The 12,511-nt window shown below is 32.0% G+C and overlaps 2 protein-coding genes across 10 annotated transcripts; both read right to left on the reverse strand.

Moving 5' to 3' along the window:
- Nucleotides 1-4,073: 4,073 nt before the first annotated feature.
- LOC108489387 (E3 ubiquitin-protein ligase APD2-like) lies at nt 4,074-9,735 on the reverse strand. Of its 9 annotated transcripts, none has more exons than XM_053028055.1 (14): nt 9,594-9,735; nt 9,272-9,321; nt 8,219-8,301; nt 7,774-8,126; nt 6,439-7,647; nt 6,202-6,308; nt 5,981-6,106; nt 5,794-5,890; nt 5,642-5,716; nt 5,472-5,554; nt 5,210-5,356; nt 4,920-4,992; nt 4,374-4,719; nt 4,074-4,295 (listed from the first exon to the last, which is right to left on the reverse strand). In XM_053028055.1, exons 5-14 carry the CDS (start codon nt 6,704-6,706, stop codon nt 4,220-4,222), a joined length of 1,398 nt encoding a protein of 465 aa, XP_052884015.1. In that variant the 5' UTR covers nt 6,707-7,647; nt 7,774-8,126; nt 8,219-8,301; nt 9,272-9,321; nt 9,594-9,735; the 3' UTR covers nt 4,074-4,219. The 9 variants fall into 9 exon arrangements, with proteins under 9 accessions (XP_052884015.1, XP_052884014.1, XP_052884013.1 ...); XM_053028054.1 differs by having other exon boundaries at nt 6,202-6,311; nt 7,774-7,964; nt 8,081-8,301; XM_053028053.1 differs by having other exon boundaries at nt 6,202-6,311; nt 7,774-7,817; nt 7,926-8,301.
- On the reverse strand, nt 9,352-9,994 carry LOC108489388 (protein ELF4-LIKE 1). Its single transcript, XM_017793919.2, has one exon. The coding sequence runs from the start codon at nt 9,992-9,994 to the stop codon at nt 9,605-9,607; it is 390 nt and encodes a 129-aa protein (XP_017649408.1). The 3' UTR covers nt 9,352-9,604.
- Nucleotides 9,995-12,511: the final 2,517 nt, after the last annotated feature.

Consider the following 12,511-nt stretch of genomic DNA (forward strand, 5'->3'; position numbering starts at 1 on the left):
AAAATAATATAATTATTTTTATTTTTAATATAATTATTTTTATATTAAATTATATTAAAATATGATTAAAATATTATTTTTATTAAATTATTTTTAATAATAATTCTATTAAAATTTAATAATTATCTTCCTAAAATAAATTTTACTAAGGGTATTCTAGTCATTTAAATTTTTTTCTTATACTATTATAATATTATTTCATTCAACCAAACACAAGAATATTGTTACAATTGACATCTAAACTATACATTTTTCCCATTTTGGTACCTAAATATTTTTTTGTCATAAGTAATACTTAAACTATTTGTAACGACCTAAAATCCGTGGGCACCGGAAAAGTATATTATCGGGCCTTCGACATAGTGAACTGGGTTTAAAAATAATTATTAGGAGTACTAATGAGTTTAGTGGTATGTGTAATTAAAATTTGATTAAGTGAATTTAGTTTAATTTAGAGTAATTAGTAAAACGGATTAAATCGAATAGAGTATAAAATTTTAATTATAAAGTAGAGAAAAGACAAGGGACTAAATTAGTAAATAAACCATAGGAGTGACAAGTGTAAGGTAATAATTAAGTACAAGTGTAATAATGAAAAGTTTATATATCCATTTCAATTTACTAAGTACAATGATAAATTTAAATTGATATTATATTGATTGAGTTTGATTAGAAGGTATTTAGAATAGAAAATGAGTATATGAAATGAGTTGGTTGAATTGATTATGTTTGAAATAGATATAATTTTAATTGCAGAGGGTTTATGTAAAATAAGCAAAAATACTGTCAAAATTTATAAAAATATATATATAATAATAATAAAATTTGAGTACTTGAATGAGTTCCATTTTACTTTTAATACATGTTTAGACTTTGAAAGTTCATTATAAGGACTTAGTTATTAAATTATTCTATGATTGTTATTTTATTTGTGAATTATTTGTAAGTTGCCTGATATGTCCGGTAATGCCTCGTAACTCTGTTCCGATGACGGTTCGGGGTTAGGGGTATTACACTATTATTCGATTACCTATTTTACACAAAAATATTATATCCATTAAAAAAATTCCAGCCAATAAAAATCTACCTCTCTTATAAACTTAAAAATAAATTTTTAATTCTTTTATTTTTCAATTAATGTATTTAAATGAAACATCTTTATTTCTCCCAAAATTGGAAGGTATTAGAAGCCCAAATATTATAAAAAACTTGGAGGGACTCTATAATTAATGCTAAAACCTTCAAGAAACACAAAAATAGAAAAAAATAAAAGAGCTTGAGGAGTTTTAGTCATGGTTTCTCATTCATGAAAAAGTTGTGACGTTTAGCTCAATTTCTATGTGTGACACTAACTATTACAGGACAATTTCTACACATGACACCAATTATTACAACACAAAATAATAAGCGACTTATATGGATTTACATCATGAGGAGTGTGAAGAGTTGTTAGATATGGTGGTTGAAGAATGAGTGTGAATAATTTGATTCTTTCTATTTGACCTGATGTTTATATTTTCAATTTTGTAAGTAGGAAAAAAATGAGCGTTTGGATTTGAAATGAGGTACCCAAAATATTTTCAATATTCATCAATCCATGGACATAACATCACACACATAGTAGGTACCAAATATTATAACCTTATTTAGCAAACAGAAACAGATATAAGCTTACCTCGTTCATATTGCATTTTTATTTCATTTTATATAAATACAAAAAAGTTTTGAGTAGTTCAACATTCTTTTTTTAATACTTTTAATTATTGACTAATTAAAATGCTGGGAAATTACAACTTTGATGCCAGCGAAATTAAAAGTCAATGGAATCTTTTAACTAACTTTACCCAACCATTTTTATTTTCCTAAACCAGATACGCTACTATCTTCTCTTGGAACCAATACAAATTTTAACTCTAGGTTTTTTCGACTGAGTTTCATATTTGTCGTGCGTTATAACGGACTCTACAGGTGGTGCTTGTGTTTATACAAGTGTGCTTGTAGCCTGAAACGTTTGTGTATACGTGTTAATTTGCATGAATGGAAGGATGGGCAAAAAAAATTTAAAAAGAGAAAAATCTCAAGAATTCATGTTTTAGCCTTACATTATTAAAAGACCAAAAAGAAGAAGACAAAGTGCCAACTGGACATGCAATGTGAAGTGTGTGAACGTACTTTTAAAACATTCAGACGTTATCTAAATCTATGACTTTGTTTGATGAAAGGAATGTTTGGACACTGAAATATCAGCTGCCTCCATTTCATTGTCTTAGTGTTTGTCCAATCACGCCCTTCAATATGCCACATAACAAGTACTAGTAGTAATATTTCATCTCATCCTCTATTTCAAAGTTCGAGTTTGAGAGTATTAAATTCAAATCTTCAAAATTTCCGCCCACACTTTCGTTCTTTCTTATGAGCTTGAATATGTCAAATGTAATCAACAATAAAATTACTACTTGTCTTAATTTGTTACTCTTTAGCTATTATTTTACATTTTCTATGCTTTTAGGTTGGATGTTAATATAATATTATAAGTCTTTTTTTTTAAATTTTTAAAAATTAGTTATACTGGTGGTTTATTTGTTTTTAGTTTGTCGGGTTCTTTGCCTGCACTTTTTTTTTTCTTCAGAGCTTTGCCTGCACATGTTGTGCTCATTCGAGTTCAATATGTATAATCTTTTAAGTGTCAAAGACATGTGTTGAATACCGATGTGAGTTTAACATACCAAAAGGGTGAAATCAAAAAATATTTTTAAGAAGATTGAAATTAAATTGTAATTTTATTATAGTAAAAATATAATTTTATTATTTTAATAGTTTAAATTTTTATAATTTTAAAAGGATTAAATCAAAATTTTATATTTTTAAGGGATTAAAGTACAAGTTTATCTTTACTAATTTAAAATTTTAAAATACTTAAATGAAAAAAATTTATTTTAGGGGCTCTGCCAATCCCCTAATTTCGCCCTGGCAAAGTATCTATTGAACACGTCGGCATTAGGGGTGTTCAGTCGATTAATCGACCCGAAATAACATTAACCGAATTAACCGACCCTTCAAAAATTTTAACCGTTAACCTAATCGAAATTTTTTCCGTTAATTTGGTCGGTTAACCTAATTAACTGAAAATTATATTTTTTAAATTTTAGTTAAAATAAATATAAAATTAACGAATTACTCAAATTAACCGAATTATTTGTATAAAATTATATGTTTTTTATTTTTATTTTTATTTATTAAATTATTTATAATTTTATGATTGGGTTGGGTACTTGGGTTAATATATATTAGATTGGGTATTTAGGTTTATGTTGGATTGGGTTTGAGTGAATGGTGGGCTATTAATATATTATAATTTTATTTATTATTTTTCGATTAAACCGAAAAAATTAGGTTAACCGACCGGTTCCGAACCGAATTAACCATTAACCGAAAACTTAAAAAATTATTAACCGACCTTTGACTGAATTAATTCGATTAACCGACCAATTAACCGAATTCGGTTGGTTAACCAAATTTTTTCTGTTTTACCCGAATTTTGCACACCCCTAGTAGGCATACATTAAAAATAACCAGACAAAATTTTTAAAAAAAAAAACCATATAGCCCAAACATCTTATGAATTTTCTTTTGTTTTTGTTTTTCTTTTCATATTTCTCAAAAATATTGAATCAGTCTTATTAGATTTTTTAAAGTTTGAATTTTAAAATTTAGAAATATATATATATTTAAAAGAGTTGCTATATATACACATTGATAACATTCAATTAAAAAATGATTGGATTTTGTGATCCTCTTGTCCTAAATGTAATTAACGAATCATATGGTTAGCGAATTGGTAGGGTTAACCTTACGAGTACGGAACTCTGGGCCACTCGAACAAGTTATGGGGTTAGCACATGCAGAATCCAGACTACTTGTGCAATTCTTGCTTGCCAATGCAATGCCATGACCCATCACATCTGATAGTAACGACAGCTACCCATCTTCTTTTGCATACGATTTTAATTATGGTATATACAGCTACCAATCTATCCAATCATAGTTATGGAAAGGGTTCGAAACAATATTAATTTTTCGAATGATCAAATCACCACTTGATGCCAAGGTTTATAGTTACATTTACTTCATTGGTCAGCCAAGACTTATATCATATACAGAGGAAACAAATCTCATACAAATCATGCTCATACTCAAACGGATATGGGTTAAAACCGCCTTAAACTGTAAAAACCTTCCGGACTTTCTTCATCTTCCTACGACATATTGGGCAAGTACCAGCTTCTTCTGCAATCCTGCATGGATAAAATTAATGGAAGTTAACAACAACCTAAATTAGCCACTACTTTCTAAATTAACGAGCTCAGTGAAACCTTGTTCCACACGTAAAACAGGTAGCACAATGTCCACAAGGAAGAAAGAAACAATCTCTGGGTGAACCGAAGCAAACAACACAAAGGTGCCGAGGGTTGTTGCTGCTTCTTTCCCCATCATTCAAAGGCTTTCCTTCAAGACAAGTGGCTGCTTGCTGCCATGTTTCCGGATCCTCTTCGTCCTCATCATTGGATAGGGAATAGTAAGATGAACCCCAGCTTGCGATATCATCGTCTTTCTCTGCAAGCAATGGTGCTCGTTGTGATCCCATTTCTCCAACATTGGATCTTCTTTGCTTCATTTTCCATAATCTAAAGGCTATTAATATTAGGACGGTCATCACACCTACAGCATCGAAAAAATTGTTAAATGTTTAGATGGATTAAATATGGATCAATACCTAACTTGGTCCAAATTATACTGATTTGGTACTTATTTTTAAATATCAACTCGTTGAAATGCATCTAATTCGGGGCCAAATTCGATATGAAATTAAGTACTCTTATGTGGAATAGGACTCGTGCAAGGGAAATGGAAATATATACCTGATCCGACAAAATATGTAATCCATCGAGGTCCATAAGATACCTTAACAAACCAGATGTTATTAGGACTTTCCTGAAAGAAGCAAAAAGGTTAATGAGGATTACAAAAGGACATTAGTTTTGTTATAAATAATTCCCTTGATCGTGAAAGAAAATAATTATTAAGCTGAGAAAAACATTGAAGAAAACAAGTTTCTAGTTGCAGCTGCCATAATTTCATATGTGAGAACCTAAATACCTAATGGCAATTCTCACTAATGTTGAGGACTTTGTAAGAGTGTTCTTTTTACCTCATTACGACCAGGTGAAGACAAGACAGCAACGTTGGGACGTAGAAGATACAGCTCCAAATCACACAAATGATCCCCCAAAGAACATGTGTAATACGCTTGACTTGTGTCATAACTTAGAGCCTTCACTGAGAAGTTCAACTGTATCTGATTCATTAACATTTATGAAGATATGTGAACTTCAATTGGGGACTTTTGAATATTATGTAATTGTGGATTAATTGATGTGACAGTGAGAGTGAGATAATATTTGGGCAATTACCTCAACCTCCTTAGTGTTCAAATTCCCCACAGCAACATAATAATTTGAAGACTTTGGAATTTCCTGTTGGATCTTACCAGTTCCTGCAAATTAAGTATGGCATTATGAGGCCCAATCTAATGTGTTTCAAATACACATTTATAAACTTCCTTTCAGATTAAAATTCGTACCATATATTATATTCCATGACAAACTTGTATTAGGATATGACGGATCCTCTACCCACTTAGCAAGGCTTTCAATACCTGCAATAAATTACTCAAATTAACACATTTAATTTTAAACCCTCACCACCAAAATTCAACGGAGGAGGAGGTCTAACCTTGGGCAATGACAAGTGATAGAGGTAAGGAACTGGCGGATCTTATAGCGTATGAAATATTCACTTGCGACCCTTCGTTTAAGAAGAGCAGCCACTCCTGGAACCAAAAATAATAAACACAACTCAAAATAATTAATGTAATAATAAGACTTGAAAGTAAAGATTTAAGGTTCAAATAAATATTGACCTTATGGAAATTAGGTGGTATAAATATGTCATGTGTTTCAGTCCAGGAGATCTCAACATCTAAAGGAGGTGGTCTGTGAAATCCGTAAACCATTAACCCTGGTTTTTGTTTATCCAATTCTTCAAACTGTCAGCAAAATAATCAAGATCACTCCAATGTAATGGCACCAGCAGTAGCAAGTACTAGAAATAGAATGGCATATATTATGCAGAAATATTCACCTCAATAGACTGAACAAAGAAAGAGTTGGGTCGTATAAGGTGTGAGGTATGTGGACTCATTTGTAAACTCACCGATCCATAAAAACCCACCATCAGAGTTATTGAGGCTGCTGGTCACAAAAACATTGAAGGGTTTGCATACAATTGTCAAACTCATGAGAATTAAGTAAAATGGTACAAATCTTATTATGAATTTATTAGAAGGAGAAAAAGGGGAGAGAAAGAGAGAAAACTAACCAAAAAACCAAAATGCGATAAGAACAATAACGCAATACCAAACATCATCACTCACGTTGAACCTTGACTCATCGTATATTGATATATTGAGACGATAAGATGACCCGCCGGAAGATTGTGGTCGCCGCTCTTGGCGATGCTGGCGGTGGATCAGGCGTTGGCCACTATTACTTTCTTCTTCACGGACTTCTGAGCTAGCAGAAGAAGGGAGAGAGGTGACTGTTGGAGGAGGAGGAACATGTTGACTGTAGTCTGCTGAATGTTCCATTTTCAAACTTAAAAGCAGGGCATGAAAACAGAGTAGTAAGGAGGAAGCAATAAAGTCAGCCAAAAAAAAAAGGGGTGGTTTGAGTGAATTACAGATCGAGGAATAGCGAGGTAGCGGACAATGATGATTGTGATTGAAGCAGTCATTGCATTAGTCCTTACACCTTTTTAGGTGGTTGTTTCATGCGGACTTGGGAATGGTAGTTGATGAGTGATAGGTAGTTAGTTGAAGTCATAGCTTTGAAGTTGTACTGCCGACCAATACATCTTTTTGGGTCTTACCTGGTTTAGGTATTATTTTTTGGGTTTGAGCTGATACAAAATAATTTCTTTATGTTTGTGTGAATATTTTTCCTTTTTTTTTAATATGGTTTTGTTTCTACGCATAAAAAAGCTTACAACAATTAGTTTTCTTTTCTACTTCCTTTTACAAACATGTAGGAGAATTACACATACCCCAGTATATAACTGTCTCCAATAGCATTCGGTTAAAACAAACATCAAACCACGTGGCACACGCATATTCATTGATCACTTTAGAGGTGAGCATATAAATATGCTTGCTTCTCCCTCGTTTGCAACAGTCACTCCGAAACTTGGAGCAGGGAAGTAAGCAAGAAGAGAGTATAGAGATGGAGAGATCAAAATCGCCGTTTCTCACTTTGCTTTGCTCTTTGATCCTTTTTAGATCCCCAACTCTCACTCGGGTTTACTATTCAATTTGATTCTGCTCCTTTTAGTTCTGGGTTTTGTGAGTCTATATTCTTTGATTATTGGGAGTTCCTTCAAGTTTGATTCGTTTGCCGAACTAATTGGCCCCCTAACTCCAGTGTCAACAGCTCACTCTATCCTACTTTGAAGCTGGCATTACCCATCAAAACTGGCTAGCTACCAAACAGTTCCAATAGTTATTCAAACCTAGTTTTGCAACAATTCCTGGGTCTGCAAAGGAAGTCGGATGAATACAACATTAACACCAAGAATATTTTATAAACTCAAGTCATGAACCATAATACATACAAATGGCGTATCGATCTTATCAATTAAATTTTTTTAACATAAACTCACCAACATATATATGAGAGGAATTTGAGAACTGGCATTTCTAGACTCTAGCTCGTTTAGAACACCCAAGGAGGCAAATACATAACAAAGCAATTTATCAAAATCTCGGCATTGGTGCATTTTTCTGCTATCACTTCAAGCAAATAAATCCTCACCTTCCACACTTTCTCCCTTATCGTCAATTTTTCTTACATCTAATTTTAAGGAGGAGAAGAAATACATGTTCAATGGTATCAAGATGACAATTGCCAATGACTGACGCAATAAGCTACGTTTATCAGCAGATACTGGGTTTTATAGAATTGATGACCTGCTTCTGTAGATGAATAGGGAGCTTGGCAGCATGATGTAAGATCCTATACAAGTCAAAAATGAAAACAATGATAGGAATACAAAGAGATTACTTGATCAAAGAAACGCAATAGCATTATAAAAGGTTAAACATCACCATGAGCTGAGGATGGTGTTGTGCATTGAATTGGTGGACCATAATAATTGCATAAGTTCCATCATCATCATCATCTGATTTTGCTATCAAAACAACAAAATGTTGTGACCAAAATGGCAATCATATGCATTCTAGTAAAACCAATAAGAAATACTCTCACTTCTTTAAGAGAGAAATTGGGGTCATCTATCGTGAATCCTATAATGACTTCTTAAAGAAGCAACAGATTTACCTTCGAAAGAATGCAATCATTAAATTCGATTAACTAGGGGAAGAAGAAGATTAAGAGAAACAAAATTCAAAGAAGTAGGATCCTGGTGAAAAGAATATGCAGTAACATGTTATAGCATCATAAAATTGGAGAAGTGAATAAGTTGTTGAGTACAGCATACTAGGATCAGACAGGTTAAGAATGAAGGGTAGAATTGAACTTAGTGACAGTATATTATTCGCCAAAATCTGGCTTCTCGTCCCAAATTTCTGATCACTTCCAGAAGAAAAAATACCCCAATTATGCCTCACAACAAGAACAAGTTTAGCTTCCACCTGAATCAATAGGCCCTAACCAGAAGTATATTATGACTTCAGAAACAACCATGCCAAACTTCTACAACGTCTATTTTATATATTTTTCCAAGAATAATCTAGGAACTTAGTCATACCATCCTCAAATTCGACGTACTTCCTTACTAAATAATACCTACCATAAACCAATCTTCCATCACTTGGCAAAATAGTCACGATTTCAACAGAAAGCGCCATAGAATGTCACCAGCATCCGTAACTAAAACCATCAACCTAGAGTAGTAAATTACAACCATGACGCCCACCTAACTAGCAATTCCAAATGCATGCACCATACATTCCACCTCCAGAAAATTAGAACTTTTCACAAAGATACAAGAATTAAAGAACACTAGTGAAACTAACAAAAAACTTTACGAAGAGAAGAATCTTTAACAAAATGTGAATTGAGATTTGCTGCTATGATCCCACACCTGGTGAAATCTGCAAACAAAAGCTAACATAAAGATGCAAACAGAGAAAAAATACCTCATATTCGTCTGCTGAGTAGATTAAAGGCAGACTAGGAGGTCCAGCAGCTATAAAACCGAACAAACAAACACAAAATATTAAGCACAACCACCGTCAGCTTAACATTAAGCTTAAATGTGAAAACATGGTCCCATCAGAGTTTAGTTCACAAATGACTTACAGTAAAACAGAGGACAACTTGACTCGTAAAAACAACACCTGAAACTGAAACTTTTATTGAACAAAACAAACGACACACTGACACAAACAACCTGACTAACAATGTAAAAGCTTGAACCTTAATCAGAAGACGAAAGCTAAAGGATTTTCGGAAAATTACTCGAATTCAGTTCAAGAGCGCCTGTTTTCCACCTTCCTGTTCCCTATCTTTTTGCGCTGACGAACCGTGTCCGAGAAATTGACCGATAAACCGGAGTAAATCTCAACGACCTTTGAGATATTTCCGTTGATCTCCCGTATCAACCCGACGTTCTTAACAAGATTATCAGGAATCTTTGACTGGTGATTCTCGTTCACTTTCTTGATGAGTTCCCGGTTCTGATCCAATACGGCCTGCGCCTTCTTAAAGCTATAGCGTAGCGTATCCCAGACCTCCACGTCACACTCCTCGTCTTCCGTGTCGTCTCCATCTCCGGCTCCAGCTCCATTCGCCTTCCCCGCTCCGATATTGAAACGCTTGTTTTTGTTCCCGCAGGTGTCGGCCATAGCAGCCTCCACCATAAATGAAGTTTTAGTCCGTCGTTTTTATATTAGCAACAAAATTTTGTTTAGTTTAACTATCTTTCTTTATTCTAATTTTTAGGGTTTAAAGTAATCGAATAAATACGATTTATATCTTGGGGTAAGAGAGAGATACAATAGAAACATCCAATCAAACATGGCGGTATGACGGTCCGGTTATTTGGCTGCAGGGTAGAGTTTAACACTTGTTGAAAAATATGATTGGTTTGTGAAAAAGAGAGTTGCGTGACAGGATGTGAGGTTAAAAAACTTGTATTCGTCGTACGTTTATTTTATTTGCTGAGATATTTTTCAATCTTGACAAAATTAATTAAAAATTAAATATCTGCCAAAACAAGCCAGCCAAGACATGGGGGAGAAAGATTTAAAAAAAATAAAAATGCAGGGTACTTTTGTACGTGAAGCGCGTGGAATATCAACAACCCGACTGCCAATGTTAACGGATTAACGCGTATCGTTATTTGAAAGAAGTCTTTCCAGCATGACGTTGGATTCACGCAATAAATATCTTTCATTACCAATTTATTGGTAATATTATGTTAGGAAAATATAAATTTAAGTATATTGAAACACATTAATTTTTTATTTATGAGTTGAATAAAAGTTATAAATAATTTTAAAATTTAGATAAAAAACATATATGACCAAAAGGATTAACAAATTTTGATACTCGGTCTATTTTTTTAATCTAATATAGACATATAATAATTATCTTAAATTCTATAAGAAAAACATTTTAATAGTTTATTCGTTATTAACTCAGACAACTTCAATTATCAACTGAGTTGAATTCTGTTTTAGAAACAAAAGTATTGAAGACAAATAATAACGAACACAGTTAATGAAACGAATTTAAGTATTTTAAAAAGAAAATTTTGATAGAAATTTGAATCTCAAATTTTGAATCTAGTTCAAACTAGCTGGAGCCTCAATTTCAAGATTGAGCTTGAAATTCTTATAACTAAGAAGTTGAGTTTATCAAATTTAGATTATTCAAAAGAATGATTGAAAACCCTAAGTTATCGGTTGTCAAAGAAGACAATGAATATTTGACAAAAAAATTGACAAGTATTATAATAATTGTACTTATCATCAAACCCAAACATAGATTGATTTAATGACAACAGCTCAATATATACTTCAACATCAAAATTATAAACTTTGGAGTGATGGAAGGAGGATAGTGGTTGATGATACTGGAAATATCCAGAATTACAGAGATGAAGAATTCATACAACTATTAAAAAAGATAGCTGATATGGAGATCGATGATTTTCCATCACAAATAATAGATGAAATCAGAAACACGTGGGAGCTTAGGAACTCACCAAGACTGTCACTGTCACAAAATTCATTACATTTAGATGAAATAGAGTTAATGAATCTAAATAATATCCAAGAAGGATAAAACAAGAAAGCTACGTGGGAGATTTGTATTTAAGTATAGGGATGACTTAAACAATAAGGCATCTAGAAGAAGACAAAAAAGAATTGATTATAATCATCAATGATGTGACAAAGACAGATGGAAGCAATCATTAATGCAGTATTGAGCTACATGAAAGTAATAATAAATTCTTTCTTATCAGAAATATTATGTGAGATTGAAGAAAAATTAAATAGAGTTTAAAAATTTTCTTATATTCTATACAAATAATTTGTGGGATATAAACGCAGCATCTTCGCTACTTTGACAGTGCACCTGGGAAGCAAAAGGAAGTCTACAGATTAGATAAAAATGAAAGGTTAAAACATGCTGTAAATATCTGTACTTTGAAAAAAATTGAAATTTAGTTTTAGTATTTATAATGTGAAAAAATTAAGTTTTATTTTTGTTACAATTATCAGTTGAGGTACTAAAATCATAAGTTATGATAAATTGATAAATTTTAACAGAAATCATCAATGATGATAATAATTAGATTAAAATTTTAAAATAAAAATATAAGAAAATATTTTTTGTAAGTATAAAGACTAGTAACATAATTTAAGCAAAATGAAAATAAAGAAATACGGCACGCCATTTACTGCCATTGACATTCGCGACTTCGATTAAATGATTAAGAAGGGTAAAGAGATTTCTTCAATAGCCAAATTAATAAAAGAATATGATTCTCTGGCTATGCTTATGGTGTACCCTAAAAGAGAAATTATTGAGTGCCCATTATCATCTCTTCTATACTTCACCTTCCTTTTCTGCACCTCCTCCTTAACTCTCTGGAATGTAACAAATAAATCACTATGGCCACTCCATTGAATGAAGCATGATAAAAAGAACATGTGTATGTATATTTATTATTTAATATAACTGTAATATATATAATTAGCGGTCAACAAATTGATTATATGCATTAATTAAAAATATTATATTAAATTATTAAAATTAATTCACAAATATTATTATTGAAAACTAAAAAATAATATAAGCTTACTCGTTCAAAAAAATTCACAATTGGTAATTAAATTAATAAAGTAATCTGTATGATTTCAATAATG

The sequence above is a fragment of the Gossypium arboreum genome, chromosome 5 (assembly GCF_025698485.1).
Source record: "Gossypium arboreum isolate Shixiya-1 chromosome 5, ASM2569848v2, whole genome shotgun sequence".
Taxonomy (NCBI): Eukaryota; Viridiplantae; Streptophyta; class Magnoliopsida; order Malvales; family Malvaceae; genus Gossypium; species Gossypium arboreum.